Genomic DNA, 17,377 nt, shown 5'->3' with positions numbered 1-17,377 from the left:
AGTAGTATCACAAGGAAAAGAAGACAGAGATGCAGCATACAATGTAGAAACATGTGAGCACAAAATAGACACTAGTAGAAATAATAATAGAATGATAGGTAGGGGTGTGTGTGTGTGTGTGTGTGTGTGTGTGTGTGTGTGTGTGTGTGTGTGTGTGTGTGTGTGTGTGTGTGTGTGTGTGTGTGTGTGTGTGTGTGTGTGAGAAAGAGAGAGTGTGCATCTCTCTGTGTGTGTGTGTGTGTGTGCGTGCATGCGTGCGCACATGTAAGAACATATGCTTGTGTGCATATGTGTCTGTTTGACATTAGGTTTACTTAAGTCATGTCCCTCAGGTTGTGACATTTTAAGACATATTGTGCTGCCAGCAGAGGGCCCTTCACCAAGAAGTATGGCCATTTTATCATTGTCTTCAATGTCTATAAAATTTGGTATGGTTTGCTGTAAGTTTATAAAAAAGGTCTGTCTTAACATGTCATATTTTTCGCAATTAGGAAGAAGGTGCTCCTCTGTTTCAACCTTCTCTGCCTGACAGTGACCATATATCCTTTGTTCTCTTGGCAGCCAGGTTTTTCTGTGTCTGCCTGTTTCTATTGCTAGGTTGTGGTAACTAAGCCTGTACTTGGTCAGGATATGCCTCTGCTTCATATCTCTGACAGAGCTGAGATACTCTGCCAATTCATATTCTCTTTTTAGGATCAGATAGGAATTCATTCTACTTTGGTTGGTAGTTTGGTTTGTCCAATGCTCTTCTTTTAGAAGAAAAAATAAGAATTCTCTCTCTCACACACACACTTGAAGAGCCACTGCTCTGAGTTACTCTTTGAGGTCTTTGGCTACATCTCGAACTGAAGGGCCCTTGAGACATTAATGTAGATTAGTGAGATTACTGAGACACATGATATGCACTCAATGCACTCAATTGTTTTCTTTCCACCACTTACTGTCTTCCTCACCATGCCTGCGGACATTTTGCCTCCCAGGGACATCCTTCCTGTGTCCTGTTCATTCCTGGACCAGTGGGGAGGACCTGGCAGGGGACGTCCTTCAGCACAGGTTGCATCTTCACTTTAATCTATCCAGAACACACAATTTACAAGGTTCTCTCTGATAGTAATTTAAGTTATCAATCACGGTATCTGTTATTAGTGTATTGAATGGGGTGGTTTGGAAGTGTAGTGCCAAAGGTATTGGACTAGTAAGCCGTAGCCAGACAGTTGTGGGTTCCAAGTTCCAAGTTCCACCAGTTGTGTCCTTGAGCCAGACACTTAACCCTAGGATGCAGGAGGACTTGGCCCTGCAATTGGGCCTGTGTACAGTATGTTGCTTTCAATCACAGCTTCAGCTAAATAGGTCAATCATGAGCCCCAATTTAAATTATATGCAAAGAGCAAAGTCAGTCAGCAAGCAAAGTCTCTTGTGACATTTTCTTGTCTTCTCTGACAGACTAGTTTCATAAATGCCAGTGTCACAGAATTGCCAATACTACACAGTGGAAATTGGCTGGCTATGCATATCATCATGGTCTAATTATTCATCATGGTCTAATTACTCATCATGGTCTAATTATTACCCCCCTCATCATGGTCTAATTATTACCCCCTTCTTGTTGCCAGGGGTATGATGGAGGGCTGGAGGGGCAGTTCCGTCTTCATGAAGGAGCACGGCCAGTGGGCTGAGCTTGCCGGCCACGACTACGTGATGGACCTGATCGCCGACCTGGAGTTGATCCGGGACTTCCCCAAGCAGAAGTCTTACTTCGTCATCTCTGCCGACAGCCCTAACAGGACGAGGGCCAACGCCAGCCTGTCAGTAGAGCCGCTGTGCCGAGCTCGTCCATATCTCACCTTCTGTGTGTCTGTCTAACTCCTCATGGCCCTGTTGAAGTGTCCTTAAGCAAGACACTTAAACCCCAAAAGTGCTCCCGATGTGCAGGTTGGCGCCCTGCATGGCAGCCTCCGCCATCGGTGTGTGAGTGTGTGTATGTGAGGCATGACATTGCTAAGCGCTCGGAGGAGTGGAAAAGCTCTATTTAAATGCAGTCCACTTACCATTTACACAGATTTACAAATGAATTGCGCTTGTGTCAGTGTTTATTTTGAACAGATATAACAGACTTTGGTGCAATAGACACATAAGTGAAATACAATAATGTGTTGTATTATAATCAGTTCCATAGCATAACAATAATACTGTGCTATGAAATTGCTGCATTGTCTTACAGTAAGCACATTTTGGCCTGCTCTAGAGCCTTGTCTGTTAATCGTTGCAGTGCCCTGTTTGGAAGTGGGTTCGACTCAGATGATGAAAGTCCTCTTGCCATGACTCGCCATGCAATGCCCAGCATCCCAGACTCAGATGGATACTACAGTCATGGTCAGTGTGTCCAACATAGCTGCTCACTGGGGAATGGAAAATTTCATAAAAATCAGCTGCCATATTTGTTAGCCAGTTTATAAGGCTAGTTTACAAATAATCACACACAAACATGTGTAAATGTATACATATGCACATGATATTCATAGAATAGCTTTCCTTTCATAGAACACTTTTTGAATACCTTTCCTGTTTTTATAGTCGAGTCGGACACGTTTAGTGAGCCTCCCACCCAGAGAGGTATGGACAGGTATCTGGACAGCCTGTTTGATCCGGTGCTTTCCGATGGAAGTGGGGTAAGCCGGCTCACCTCTCACTCTCCTCAGTTGTCAGTTTGCCCTCTGGCCTTTCTTATTACAGTATCTGAAAAGCCTGTTCAACTGAGCACAGTACTCAGGTCTGCGTTTGATAGCTGTATATGCATTTTAACTACCACAGTCTTTATGTGTTGTCTGTGTTTGGGTCACACAGCATCCATATTATTCTGAGTAACTGCATGTTAATGCAGTGAACCCTGTCTCAGGGAGTTAATGATCCTTAGCATGCTAGTCACCCACCACTGAGTAAGGTCCTAAGGTTAAGAGCTATGGGTTATATCGGAAAGCTTGAAATTGTAACATAAACAGTTAGAAATAGTTTTGATTTAGTTATGAGGAGCTAGTTGGTAAAGTAAGAGATCAGTTTAAGAGTCACTTTACACCAGAATAAACACTTATGTTTGTTTGAGTGTCTGAATGTATCAGGTATTCTTGAGCAGTTCCACATCCCAGTCAATGGGGGGTGATTAGGTTACCAGATTACCGTATTTCTTGTTGTATCAAGCACCTCTTAATCCTTTACCCTCGTTGCTAAGGAGCAACCATCTCTACACAGTGTTTTAGTGATACTTTCTAATTGTTTTAATACGTGGAGGAAAAGTATGCTTTCCTCCTGAAATTATATAATCACCTCAAGACCACACCACCATAAGAATTTCTTGTTAAAAGTTAACAAATATTGAGAACTTAAAAAAAATAAAAAATTGTTTAATACCGTAAGTCAGCAAACCCAGAGCATCTTCAGTTGACAAAACAAATCTGTCCGTTTAGAAAGTTAACCCCCAAGCTCTTAGTGCTCATTCAGCTGTGGCCAGCTTAAACTAGACCTGCGCCTCTTTAGAGGGTATAAGGTACTCCTCAGGGAAGATAGAGTTCCCCTGGGGCAGTGCCCTGAGTGGTCCTGGCTGGACTGAAGCTCACTCTCTATTCTGTAGGACCTGGAGAGGGCCGCCAGCATGTCCAGCCGTATGATGGGAACAGGGGGACTCGGGACAGGGGAGGGCGAGGAGGACAAGTCCCCATCGGGCAGGCCCTATCCTCCAGGACTGCAACCCGGAGGTGAGTGTGTGAGTATGCGTGTGTGCGTGTGTGTGTGTCTGTGTGTGTGTCTGTGTCTGCGTACTGCTGCTACAATTTGCCTCCCCCGCTCCAGTCCTCTAGAGGCTCTCCGCTTACAAGCACATGAATTATGCAGAAAATGCTTAGTATCAATGGGAGTGTTAAAACAGAATCAATTTGAGTTAAGTATGGATTATTTTCACACAAAATGGCTACCTTTCTGAATTTATAACTTTGCTAAAATTATGCAACTTTTTTGAAGGTTCAGCATTACATCTTGGTTGATCAGCAGCATACACCTGCTACCAAATTTAGGGCAGATTTTGCTCTGAATTATACAATGAAAATAGCCTATTGTAATTTCATCTGTTATATTTAATTTCATCGTTAAAAACTAGTAAGTACGTAACATACTAATACATATGTTAGAGGTACTTAAAGCTATATCAAAGGTACAGTAATTTCCTCTGTATTAGCCACATTGTGTATAGGACAGTGTTTTATGCAATGAAAAAAACAAAACCATATTAATACCATATTAACTGACCCATGTATTAACCTCATAGCTGAAGAAATTTTGCAAAATCAATGTATAAACCTCGGCTAATAGTAGGGTAATTACGTTATATCAAGTATATCAAATAAAGGTACTAACCTCATACATAATGCAGCTTTTTCATTTTAATATTATAAGGACAACTAAATGTGTTTAATAATCAGAGGAAGCTATCTCTACCCTAAGCCTTTTTAATGCATCAAATTTCAGGTATCATTTCTGCTGACTCAGTTTCTCGACATGCATGTAGAAATCCATGCAATTATTTGCCGTATATTCTTCGATACTTTGATATTTTGAGTTCTTTCTTAATTTAAAGTACTTCACGTGTTTAAAGAACCCACCCCACCCCCACTAAATTATTTCACATGATTCCAACTGCAAGACCCTGTCTGTACTCACCAATTCTACATCTCAGCGGAAGAACAAAGCCAGTGAGCTGTAATATGCCTGCTCTCCCTGTGTGGCATTGTGTACAGCAGTGAAATGTTATCCAGCCTCATTGTGCTGCACTTGCTTTTCTCAGCGGTACCCGTTCTCCCCATCATGGGCGGAATGATGCCACCAATCCCCATGCCAGCCATGCACTCTATGCCCGCCTCTGCTACTCCCTCTGTGCCAGCTGCCCCCTCTATGCCAGCTATGCCCGCTATGCCAGCTTTAAACGCTATGCCAGCTATGCCTAATGTGCCAGCGATACCTAATGTGCCAGGTATGGATGAGGTGCCAGGCAAGTAATTGAAATTTTGCTTGGGGATGCTCCGCTATGGTTCTTACATGCTTGCCCTCAAATAGAAACCTGTCATTTTCTCCTTGTGATGTCCATTGCAATGTGTTTCCACCTTTTTTCCTCCAAGGAGTTGACCAGTCAGTTGTGACACAGCAACAGCAAGCTATTATCAACCAACAAGCAATCATATTAGTAAGTCACCCACCTCCAAATTGCACAATTCATGAATAGCTTTAAAAGTGAAGACATTTTAGAACTAACATACTGTTTAACTGTTAGATTATATGTTTAATCCTAAAATAGTAGCCTGTTTAAATATATAAATTGTGTCCTTAAGGCATGTACAATACTCATACCTAGTATACTTATACTAAAGCCAGCTGCTACAGTAGCTGTTCAGTAAGTATGTACCGGTACCTTCTTCCCTATGCCTGAGGAGTCACGCTGGCCACTGACGTTAGCACCCATTGGCTTTTCGCCTCCTTGCTAGCACGCCCACCTCCCCAGTCCAAGGTGCTGCAAGTTTAGGGGTTTGAGAGTATCACAAGAGGATAAGAGATGATCCGCACACCAGATAGCTCCAAAGAAGAGCCACACGGCTCGAAACGTCACAAAATGGGAGCTCTCTTATGTGTGGATCAACTCTTGTCCTCTTGTGATACTCTCATACTGGATCCTGCACACATCCAACTTTGGCCTGGGATGCGCATGGTCTTACACTTCTAGTTTTAGGAGTTGGAGCCTGGATAGATGCTGGGCTGAGCCTCACAGTCGACAACACAGTGCAGCTTACACTTACCGTAACCTTACCTGTGTCTGTGCTGCAGGCCCAGCAGATGACCATGCAGGCCATGGCCCTGCACCAGCATATGTACAGCTCACTGGGGGGCTCAACATCGGCCCCCACTGCGACCCCACAGCACATGCCTGCAAACCTGAACTACACACCTCCCACCAGGACGCCCAACCCGGTGAGTCCGTCAGTATGTTTATGTTTATTTATGGGACAGTGCACATTAACATACTCAGAAGCCATGTAAATGTGCCAGATGTATCCATACAAGTTAGTGTTTATCTGTAGTCCTTGACAGGTTGATTTGTTTTATTCTCTATTTTATGTTCAAAGTATGTTCTTTGGTATGTTGTCATTTTCTTCTTATTGCTTTATTACATGTACAGTACTTTACTTTTTTAGCCATTATTTGTGCTTTTGGCTTTTATTTATGTGAAGCACATTGAATTGCCTCTGTATGTACCTCTGTCTATGTAATAAACTTGCCTGCATTGCCCTCAGTTAATCTGTACCTGAGTGGATATGTTGGGCCTGCTGGTTTTCCACTTGATATACAGTATTTGGTCATACCGTTTTCAGATGAAGACCTGGATGAAAGGCAGCCTTTTTGTATTGCCATGCATGGAAATGATCACCTAATTTCATTCCGCTTAGCATGTGTTTTTTTTTTTTTTGGGGGGGGGGGGGGTTTGGGGGGTTTCCAACTGTCTCATAAAGACTGCTTGGAGAAGGCTATCCTCTCTGCCATGGCCCTCACCAAGTTCTCAGAAGTGTAGCTGCTGGAATGTTCTTATTAAATACATAGCTGCTTTTATTTATCCTTGCAGACTAAGCCGGAACGAGGAGAGGTTCTCTATAAGCCAACTCCTCCTGTGCCGCTTGCTAACAGGGAGAGATCTGCACAACGAAACGCAAGTAAGTCGGCCCTGTGATGTCTTGTGCTTGAGTTATTGTTTTCGTCTACCACTTCAGGCTCCGGCTGAGTCGGACACAAGAGACCTGTAGTGATTGCCCTGTCATGATCCTCAATTTGTGCGCTGGGAAGCAAACAGCTTGTGCTCCTTTGATGTGGGGATGAAGTGAGTTGGCTCACTCAATAACATTTTGTCTTAAAACATGATATTTGTTAGAATGCCCTGATTTAAAACTAGGAGGATACCAGGCCTCATCTGAGTCACAAAAAACACAAAAGAAAGCCTATTTAATCAGGTCATGAACTTTAATTTGTGTGGGTGGGAAAAAGAATGTTGTTGTTATCCGCTGATATAAACATGTATGTGTACGTTTTACAGTACTTACTTTTCTATTCAAGTTTCATATATGTGACATACCAATTTATTCCAGACAGGTAGATGTATTATTATATAACTTCATCGGCCCAAATTATGTGGGTTCTATGTAATTTGCAGCTGCCTGGTATATAGGAACGTCACCTATTACCAACCGTCCCATATTTCTGACCTCTTACGTGTATGTGTCACTTAATATTCATTTCTATACAAACCAAGACGGCGGATTCCTAAAGAAACGCAAGCACCCACACCATAAGTGTATCTAAATTAGCTATGTACCAGGCAGTAAAAGCCCCGATAAGAACCAAACTAGATTTTGTTCAAATCTACACACCTGTGGCTTCTGAAAAATGTAAGGTTGATTTATCAAATGTTATTTTGAAGTATTAAAAAACATTGTTGTTTTAGAATTTTTTAAACGAAAGGGTTGGTAATTTGTGCTTTTACGATATCTTTCTTAAGTGTGAACAAGCTTCATTTATTATTTTGTGTTTGATAATCTTTTGAATAAACGCATTTGGTTTTGTATGCCTGACATGAGTGCATACTTTGAGCCTGTACCATCTCTAAAGACCTTGAACTTTTATTTTGACCCCTATGGTATGCACCTAATGTTGAGGCCTGTGTGCGCATGCTCACTTCGGTGAAATGTAATACACTGTCTTTAGTGCAGCAAACCAAAACATGTAAAGGCCCATTCGTATAATGTACAGTGTGTTTATGCTATATATATTATATAATGTTATATATATGCTTTAAAGGTAAATGCTTGTTATGGACACAAATAAAAAGTCCAGTCATAGTTTTTGCTCCTCTTTAAGGCCCAACAAAGCCTGCGCCCCGGGATGACGTGGTTCGGGCCTCAATCTCTAACTCTGAGCACTTGGAGCCCAGCCACAACATCAAGGACATCATCAAACAGTACCAGCCCACTAGTGTCCCCAAACCTGTGGAAATGCACAGGTGAGTTAAGTCTAAGATGTCCCCCGATATGGGCTTCAACTCTTCAGATGATCTATAGTAAATACAGCTCTGGAAAACATTAAGAGACCACTGCACATTTTTCTGATGTCATCCTACAGTTGCTGAGTGACATTTGAATAAGTTGACAGTCATATTAAAAATTAAGTGACCATTAGGCCCCAGTCGTGGCGCAACTGGCTGAGGCACTTGCCCCATACGCCAGCGACCCGGGTTCGATTCCCGCCCCGTGGTCCTTTCCGGATCCCACCCCGACTCTCTCTCCCATTCGTTTCTTGTCATTCTCCACTATCCTGTCAATTAAAGGCATAAAAAGCCCAAAAAAATGAATAAAACAATTAAGAGACCACTGCAAATTTGAATATGACCGTCAACTCATTCGAATGTCACTCAGCAACCGTATCACAGAAAAATGTGCAGTGGTCTCTTAATGTTTTCCAGAGCTGTATATAAAGACAATATGCAATATAAACAATATACAGACAATGTACTTATACAAATTATATGCAACCTGTAAAACTTACAATTTTGGCTAATAGTAATGTGCATCGTGTGTAAGAGTGGACTATGATGTGTGAATATTTGTAGATGTGAAATAAGATGTGCAGCTTGTAGAACTGCAGGTCATTTGTAGAAACTGGTAGGCTCCATTGTCAACTTTCCCCCTGCAGAAAGGAGGCGAAAGTGTTTATGAGGAAGCCAGACCCTCATGATGAAGCCATGCTGATCTTGAGAGACCAGATGACCTCTCCCCCACAGGTTGACCACTCCATCAGAAATTATGAATTGTGCCCAATAAATTGATCAATTAAATCAATCAAAAGTTCCCTATCTAAAACATTTCTGGCTTTCTTCCACACTGTGACCGTACCACACCAACTCTGTAAACAGAGAAAGAAGACTTATGCCCCTTCGCCTTCGTCCGCTGCATCAGCCCGTGAGTCTAGATATGATGAAGGCCGAACACTAAAGTCGGTGAAAAGGTCCCACCCTCCAGTGCCCGCTGTTAGCCACAGGCACCCGCCCCCAGCCCCAGGTTTGTCCAATAGAATATGACCTCAGGTTGTCAGTGACAGGCCTGTCTGTGACTCTTTGTGTGCTGAGGTGGTTGTGATTGGCTGGTGTGTGTTGTTATGCCACAGTGTCCAGAGAGCTGCCGGTGGAGACGGAGACCATCAAGACCCAGCTGCACAAACGGAGTAGTGAAGAACACTACACCTACACCAATGTGCCCTGGAAGATTTACCTCAGGAAAGAGGTGAGGCTGGGCCCACACACACGCGCACACACACACACACACACACACACACACACACACACACACACACACACACACACTACTGTATGTGATGGGATCTGGGAAATCCCATCACATGGTGAAATCTAAATTCCTTGATTGCTGCTCCGTTTCAGCCCCTCTCATGTGAAGAGTCACCAACTTCAGATTCTGATACCATCCTAGCAACATCCTGGATACCGTCCCCTAGCAACATCCTGGATACTATCCTAACCACACCCTGGATGTGGCTAGGATGATATCAGAATTATTTGACCAAAAGAAAAGACAAAAAAACATAGCCATCCTCTTTCTCACATCATGACTCCAGGTTCTATGAATCTTAAGTTCATAGTTTTGTTTTCTTCGTATTGTCTTGTGCCTGTGGCTGACAGAATTTTCATCCCATTAGGTTTTCTACCCCAAAGACAGCTTTAATCACCCCTTGATGCTGGATCTCCTTTTCAAACAGGTATATTACTTATACTATATGCCACATTACTGACAACATTTCCATGCACATTTAATAGTTGCTTTATTCACTGCTACTATGTTGCTAATTCCTTGCCAATTTTATTTTATTTTCTTTCAGATTGTCCATGACACATTCTCTGAGGCTTGCATCCGTATCACTATAGAAGAGAGACAGAATATGAAATCCCTGTTTGGTAACTACTAAAAAACAACTGCTTGTTTGTCCTGGTGTGTCAAAGTGTCATCTGTCAATTTATTGAATGTTTAAGTAGCTGATGTTGTTTTTGTTTGTTATTTGTTTGTTTATAGACGAGAACAACATTACTTTAGACTCGGCAGGCCCAGATGATAACGTGAAGAAAAAGATTGTGACAGCAGCTAGAGATTGGTGGGAGATATACTTCTCAAGGCTCTTTCCAGCTTCTGTGAGTATCAATCTATTTCCACAAACGTTTTCCCTTGATGCAATCTCATGAGAAAATGACTGAACAATCCCGTAATTGTGTGTGTGTGTGTGTGTGTGTGTGTGTGTGTGTGTGTGTGTGTGTGTGTGTGTGTGTGTGTGTGTGTGTCCACATTTGTTATCAGGGCAGCGTGGGCACTGGAGTTCAGGTCCTATCAGTGTCACACAAAGGCATTAAACTCCTGAAGATGGTCCGAAGCAGCGCTGCAGCTCCTGATTACTTCCGAGTTCTGCGTCCTTACAGGTGCCATTGAGCGCCCATAAACCCCATCTCACCTCAGTCTTATTTCCCAGCGGTCTCATGAAGCATTCACAACCTCCTTTTATTTGTTATTATCTCAACAGTTACACCGATATCATGTTTGTCACCATTCCGTCTAAGAACATGCTGGAGTTCAACCTGACCAATGAGAAACTCATCCTGTTCTCCGCCAAAGCTCCGCAGGTCAAGACCATGATTGACCACTTCATCACAGAGCTGAAGAAGGTTGGATATTATGGGTGTAATGCTTGGGTTTTATCGGTTACAAATTGCATTAAGGATGCAAGGGGGGAAATATCACTTCATCTTCCTTTGCTGTTTTCCCAGGATTCGCAGTATGTAGTTGCGGTGAAAAATTACATTACGGATGACAGAACGCTACTGAATTTCCATAAGGGAGACATTATCCGTCTGCAGACGATGGAGGGCCTGGAGGAAGGTGAGATCATCTTTTTCAAAATGGAACCCGATTGTGTGAGTCACTCTTTCTCTCTCTCAGCGGAGTCTGCCGTGTGGTTTTTGAGCTGCTCATCTCCTGGCCGAGCTTGAGCAGAAAGGACCCATTTAAACACACTCCGTAGGCCCTTTTTGTTCAAAGTAAATACAAAATCCCTTCAGAGGGTTATTTGCATTTAAGGTTTATGCTGTGTCAGTCCTGTGAGAGACTCAGCATCCCTTGCAAGCTCAGTGATAGTTCAGATGTAGTTGAGGTGCGTGTATGTGTGTGTGTGTGCGAGTGTATATTATGTGCGTGCGTGCGTGCGTGCGTGCGTGCGAGCGAGCGTTTGCGTTCCTTGTGGGTCTAACACACAGTGGCTCTCCCACAGGCCAGTGCTATGGGTGCATAGTGAAAAAGAAGGTGATGCTCCTGGAGGAGTTAAAGAGAGACACCACTGACTTTGGTGGGTCAGTGTGCTCTAGTGCATGCTGTGCATGATGTGTTTCCATCTTCTCATTTTTTTTATTTCCTGTTTCTTTTCTTTTTTTTTTTTTTTTTTTTTTTTTTTTTTGTGTGGACTAGTTTTGTGTGTGTATATACTACTGTATATCTGCATGAGCTTGTGTGTGTATGCGTTTGTGTGTGTGTGTGTGTTTGTTTGTTTGTGTGTGTGTGTGTGTGTGTGTGTCTACCTGGGTATGTGACACATGTTTATGTGCATTTTTTCTTTTTGTGTGTGTGTGTGTGTGTGTGTGTGTGTGTGTGTGCATATTGCTCTGATTCTTTTATACTCTTGAAACTCTAACCACTAAAGAACGCTTCATCCCTCCAGTACGTTATTACAGGCTGAAGAGCTGTGGCTTTGACGGCCATATATTTTCCCCATGACTCCATGACTCTGACCTACCATATTTCTCCATTCTTCACTCTTTGGCATGCCAAAGGTTGGAAGTTTGGTGCGGTCCACGGCCGTGCGGGAGTCTTCCCCGTGGAGTTTGTGCAGCCGGTGGCGGCGCCGGACTTCATCCACCTCCCTGGGGACAGGAAAGAGGAGCCCAAGAACAAGCAGGGGCGTGTGGCGGCGTCCGCCGCAGTGGCCGTTGCCGTAGGCTCCTCCGCTGCAGCCCACGAGCTGGACCGCTCTATAGAGGTAACTGGTCATCAGTTAGGGACACACACACACATACACACACACACCGAGCACCTAATGAGCTCATCTAGATCTTTCAACATGCTGGAAAATGTGTCTTAGCCAGGACTGGCTGGTGTGGTATAATTGTACTTGATTCCGTGGAACGATCTGCCAAGTCCCACCAGAGCAGGGGCATTCCTCTCTGTGTTCAAAAAACTCTTGAAGACACTACCCTTCCCAGAATACCTCCTCTCCTAGCACTTCTGACAACCTCACACACCTGATACACACCTACCATGCTCTTTCCTCCTCTACCTCCTTCTTATCCACTTCCCTCTCTTCCCTCCTTTACCTCCTCTTCTCTCACTTCTCCTCCTACCATACTTTGACTCATACTTAAAATATAGGCACTCCTATCCTCTAATACTAGTATTGACAGATGCAATGGTAATTCCTAGCTATGGTGTCCTCTGCACTGTAGCTGTAGCTCTGTAGCATGAATGTTATTCTATTGCTGTAAGTCACTTTGGATAAAAGCCTCTGCCAAATTAATAAATGTAAATGTAAATGTGTAGTACTGCTTTTCACCATTAGGTGGCTGCACCATCAAGTGAGCACACTGAGACCAACCCTGGCTACAGTAGCATGGATGTTGATGAGAGGATACTGCATGACAGCCAATACAACATGGTGGAGTTTGCGAAGAAGTACTTCCGAGAGGCGCAGAGAGGCGGCAGGTCAGTCTGTCTGTTGAAGGCTGCATGGGATCTGCTGAACCATTCATAATAACATTTTGAAAGACCTTTGAGAATGTCCAAATGTGTGTTTTCTAGTGACTCCTACAAACAGAGAACGAAAAGAGGAAAAGAGCCAAGGGAACCTGTTGAGATGGTGAAATTCTCCAAGGTGCAACAAATTTACATTACATTTACATCTATTAATTTAGCAGACACTTATATCTAATGCGACTTACAGTCGCACAGTATGTCATTACAAGGGCCATTGTCCCCAGAGCAACTTAGTGGAAATTATACCTTGACATAACATGATATAATACTCTATACATGCTGATATATATTGGTTATATGGATATATATAAGTGGTTCTTATAAGTTATGGTTTGTATATTATGGTAATTGTTTATTTTCATTAGGCTTTTGGTCATTGATATTTCATTATTGTTTATTATTGCTATTTTCCTTAATGTAGTTATACCAACATTTTTCAACAATTCTTCATTGTTATTTTTTAACTATTGTATTGTTTTGTTTCAAAGTCGCTTTGGACAAACTGGGCTAAATCATATAACCATAACCATATAGGGGTGCACTCATGAAACATACACAGTATAATGACAGTGTTTGTAATATTGTAAATATCTCTCTGATTTCAAAATGTCTTATATAATACACACAGTTTGTTCTGATTATATAATATGCAATATTCACATGTTTTGACACTTTTCAAGGTGTCATTCCTCCATAGCCTCTTCAGACGTCTGGTATTAGATGATCGTTTCATCTGTTTATTGTGTTCTCCACAGTCTCCCATCCAGGAATCTTTAATCGATTTTACAGACGAAAATATGAATAAAGTGGCGGCTGACATTTTCCTGGGTAGGCTGTGGGCCTTTTTTATTTTCTTTGGCGGAGCTCGTTGAAATGTTTTATTTGAATGTGGCAGCAATTAACAGAATAAAGAAACACTTGTAAACAGTTATAAGTCAGTTCTTGTTAATGGCAAAAAGCAGCCCAAACTTTCCATTAGTCTGTCTCAACACTCAAATAATAATGAAATGCTATTTTTAACAAATACTTCTGGAATACTTCACTGCTTGTGAAGGAACACACATGTTGACATAGCCAAACACCCCTATATTTGTTTTTGTTTTTTAGCAATTATGAAGTTTATGGGGGACTATCCAATGAAGGGGCAAACCGAACAGGAGGTCGTCAGCACCATTCTTAAGGTACAATATGTCTTTAAACTGCCTAAAATATATTTACTCAAGTAGAAAGAATACTTCAAACTGCTCAGTGTTGAAGACACAGTGATGAAGGCATGTGTTCTTCTGTTCAGTGAGAAGTCAATCCATTGATATTTTAAATCTCCCTCACAGCTAAGTGGAGAGTTTGGACTGATGCGGGATGAAGCTTACTGCCAGGTCCTGAAGCAGATCACGGGGAACACCAGCTCCAAAACGTACGGCTCTCCTCCTCGCTCAGTGGCTCTGTCTCTTTTTATACTTACCTCCATTCACCAACCGTTCTGGTTGGGTCACGGAGCTTGTGTTTTTTTTTTAAATCGCTCATTTAAAATGCTATCTTATCAGATCTAATATTGGACCTTTATTTTGATAGACTTTATTTCTACGTCAGTCATTGCCATGGACATAGACAATGTTTATGTGACAGGTCATGTTAGACATCATTTAAGCAGTAAACGCAAGTAGGCTACGAACCTGAATATTTGAAGTAGGATATGGATTCACTTAAATTGAGACAAAATGGGACAGAAACCCCAGTGTGCAGTGTTCACTGAATTGCTAGCACATGAGAGAAAATGGCACATGCAAACAAAGCACCCCTGTTAAAGGCACACCTGGCGAGTGCTTTGAAAGGTGACATCAGTTGAAGACTTCACAAATGTAATACCAAACATAAGCATGCTCCAAACAAGAAGGCCTACAGGCACTTGCATGTCTTAACATGTAGCTCACCGTATCCATTGGCTTGATTGCTAAAAAAATATATGGGTCGCGACTCACGACTTAATGAACATGGGAAATTGTGGGTCCTAAAGCCAGATCAGTTAAAACCACTGCTCTAGACTGTTACAACAGATACCACTTTCTATCACTTTCTCCTTCTACCACACTTGTGACTAGTACTTATAATGTAGACTTTCCTATTCTCTAGTACTGGTATTGACAGATACAGATGGTAATTCCCAGCTAAGGTCTCCTCTGCACTGTATCTTATATGTTATTCTACTGCTGTAAGCTGCTTTGTAACACAAAACTGTCAAAAACTGTCAAAAAAATGAAAAACAAACACTGCTGTAATTATATACCAAAACAGAAAGAACAAAATGTTCCCCAATATTCCTGTACATTTTTTAGTCATATGTTACGTGCCAGTCTTTGTTTCAGGTGTTTTTTATACATTTCTGGAGATTTTCCAGGGCAGAATATGAAAGACTTCTAATAAAAAGTCAAACAATATGCATTAGAATAGAATAGAATGCATTGGGAAATGCTCTGCACTTCAACATGAAACCATGTGTTGTAAACACAGACGCATTTGTGTTTTCTGATAACAAACAATAACAAATATTTGTTTGTGCCTTTAAATCTGGCATGTTTCTCTAATCAGACGCAGGGGGAGTAGGGGGGGGGGGGGTCATCAATAATTCAGTGCCTGGGCGCTCACCCAGGAGCAGGGTTGACCCTCGCTGCCGCAACCCTGCTGCGATTTGCAGGGCAGCCGAGTGATGCGATGGTGATTTAGCTGATCTGGGTGTTTTCCTTTTTTCTCTTTTTCTTTCCGGCTGCCGGCGCAGGGACAGCTGCCAGAGGGGCTGGAGGCTCCTGTACATCCTCACGGCCTACTACCGCTGCTCCGAGGTGCTCAAGCCCTGCCTGCTCAAGTACCTGATGGACGTGCACGCTAATCAGGGCATACACTACCAAGGTCGGACGGAGTTCATCTGCTGTTTGCTGCGTATCTGCACACCTGTCTTAGCTAGTCGTAACTTAGCACTAGAATATTTAACTTTTGCACTTGTGCACAGTGTACTTGTTTTTGTTGTTGTTTTAAACATTTTTATGTTGCCGTTACCTTGTGGGGATTTAACTGGTTGTTTTGTAAAATAACTAGGGATCGCTAATGCATGTGAGCAGAATCTGAGGAAGACTTTCCAGTATGGTGGACGCATTGAGCCTCCAAATGGCATGGAACTGAAGGCTATGTTGGTCAGTGGATGATACCTTTGTCCTGCAAGCACATTGCTTTGAGAGCCTATATAGATAGTCCATCCAATCCAACTGTTGTCTTCATGTTTCTTTTGTTCTCAAAGGCTGGAAGGAGCTCTAAGAGGCAGCTGTTTCTATTACCTGGCGGAATCGAGCGACACCTGAAAATAAAGACTTGTTCAGTAAGCATCCTTTATACAGTGAAGAGAGACAGAGAGAGACAGAAAGAGAGAAAGGGAGGGAGAGAGAAAAAGAGAAATGACTTTATCTGAATACTACCATGATCCTCTCTTACTCAGGTTGCTTTGGATGCCATTGAAGAGCTATGCTATGAGATAGGTCTGAACAAGCTTGAGGCCATGGATGAATATGCCATATTTGTGGTGGTCAACAGAGGTATGATGCCTGGCTGCTTAAAGGAGAATTCCAGCCATTTTTTACATACATCTCTGTTCCTGGAGGTCACCGAGTACTGTCGGTACGGAAAAAAATGACCTTGAAGAACAGATCTATGTGAAAAATAGCCGGAAATCTCCTTTAAACATCTCAAGGCTTTAAAAATAGCCCTTTCGTTCAGACAGACGCTTAAGTTTTGACATGTTTCATGCAGGCCAGAATGTTCGCCCTCTGAACAAGCGCGAGTACATTCTGGACATCACCACCGAAGCCGAGCCTATCGACAGCAACTACAGCCTCTGGTTCAGGAGGGTGATCTGGACCCAGCCACTCAAGTTTGACAACGAACTTAGCGTTTCCATGCATTACAATCAGGTAGCCATCTCGAGAACACCTCATTTATTAAGGCCACACATGCATGAAAGCAATGCTTTAGAGACTGTGCAGAGACTTACTGTACATGCACAGACTTAATCCTATGGCCTGCTTCAAACACTGCAGATATACCCGGACTACTTAAAAGGCCTGCTCAACGTCGTGCCACAAGGGAGACTCAGTGACCAGCAGCTTCAGCAAGTGGCTAAACTGGCCGCCCTTCAGCATCGGGCCAAGGAGTCGGCCTACCTCCCCACTGTGTAGGTCAACAACACACTTTCAAAATGCAAATGGCCATAGCTCTGATTGCTAGACATAGTACGCCATGATGTTGGCAAATGACGCGTGGACCATACATTTAGAGAGAAAAAAACACCTATAGCATGGCATTTATCCAGAAGAACTAAAATGGCCAATTTCCCAGACATGGATTAAGCCTAGTCCTAAGCTAACAGCTCTTTTGCAGTAGAGGTTTTTTTGTTTTAG

The 17,377-nt window shown here is 42.7% G+C and overlaps 1 protein-coding gene across 1 annotated transcript in view; it reads left to right on the top strand.

Moving 5' to 3' along the window:
* Positions 1-17,377, top strand: part of myo15aa (myosin XVAa) — a 40,945-nt gene that overhangs the window by 19,755 nt on the left and 3,813 nt on the right. Inside the window, exons 31-61 of the mRNA XM_076266728.1 lie at positions 981-1,053; positions 1,614-1,805; positions 2,270-2,373; positions 2,575-2,669; positions 3,626-3,749; positions 5,163-5,227; positions 5,863-6,006; positions 6,656-6,743; positions 7,942-8,083; positions 8,773-8,860; positions 8,993-9,137; positions 9,244-9,359; positions 9,790-9,849; positions 9,970-10,045; positions 10,161-10,276; positions 10,440-10,558; positions 10,660-10,801; positions 10,904-11,015; positions 11,404-11,478; positions 11,960-12,165; positions 12,742-12,884; positions 12,981-13,053; positions 13,691-13,763; positions 14,043-14,116; positions 14,267-14,349; positions 15,709-15,839; positions 16,026-16,120; positions 16,225-16,302; positions 16,420-16,516; positions 16,731-16,891; positions 17,018-17,151. Of these exons, the coding sequence (XP_076122843.1) occupies positions 981-1,053; positions 1,614-1,805; positions 2,270-2,373; positions 2,575-2,669; positions 3,626-3,749; positions 5,163-5,227; positions 5,863-6,006; positions 6,656-6,743; positions 7,942-8,083; positions 8,773-8,860; positions 8,993-9,137; positions 9,244-9,359; positions 9,790-9,849; positions 9,970-10,045; positions 10,161-10,276; positions 10,440-10,558; positions 10,660-10,801; positions 10,904-11,015; positions 11,404-11,478; positions 11,960-12,165; positions 12,742-12,884; positions 12,981-13,053; positions 13,691-13,763; positions 14,043-14,116; positions 14,267-14,349; positions 15,709-15,839; positions 16,026-16,120; positions 16,225-16,302; positions 16,420-16,516; positions 16,731-16,891; positions 17,018-17,151 (3,424 nt within the window). The remainder of the gene's footprint in view (positions 1-980; positions 1,054-1,613; positions 1,806-2,269; positions 2,374-2,574; positions 2,670-3,625; positions 3,750-5,162; positions 5,228-5,862; positions 6,007-6,655; positions 6,744-7,941; positions 8,084-8,772; positions 8,861-8,992; positions 9,138-9,243; positions 9,360-9,789; positions 9,850-9,969; positions 10,046-10,160; positions 10,277-10,439; positions 10,559-10,659; positions 10,802-10,903; positions 11,016-11,403; positions 11,479-11,959; positions 12,166-12,741; positions 12,885-12,980; positions 13,054-13,690; positions 13,764-14,042; positions 14,117-14,266; positions 14,350-15,708; positions 15,840-16,025; positions 16,121-16,224; positions 16,303-16,419; positions 16,517-16,730; positions 16,892-17,017; positions 17,152-17,377) is intronic.

Source organism: Alosa pseudoharengus, unplaced genomic scaffold (genome assembly GCF_046254945.1).
Source record: "Alosa pseudoharengus isolate Yale_2024_CS ecotype anadromous, Long Island Sound unplaced genomic scaffold, YU_APseudo_1.1 YU_APseudo_1.1_scf_4, whole genome shotgun sequence".
Taxonomy (NCBI): Eukaryota; Metazoa; Chordata; class Actinopteri; order Clupeiformes; family Clupeidae; genus Alosa; species Alosa pseudoharengus.
This window is presented reverse-complemented; position numbering and strand designations above follow the sequence as displayed.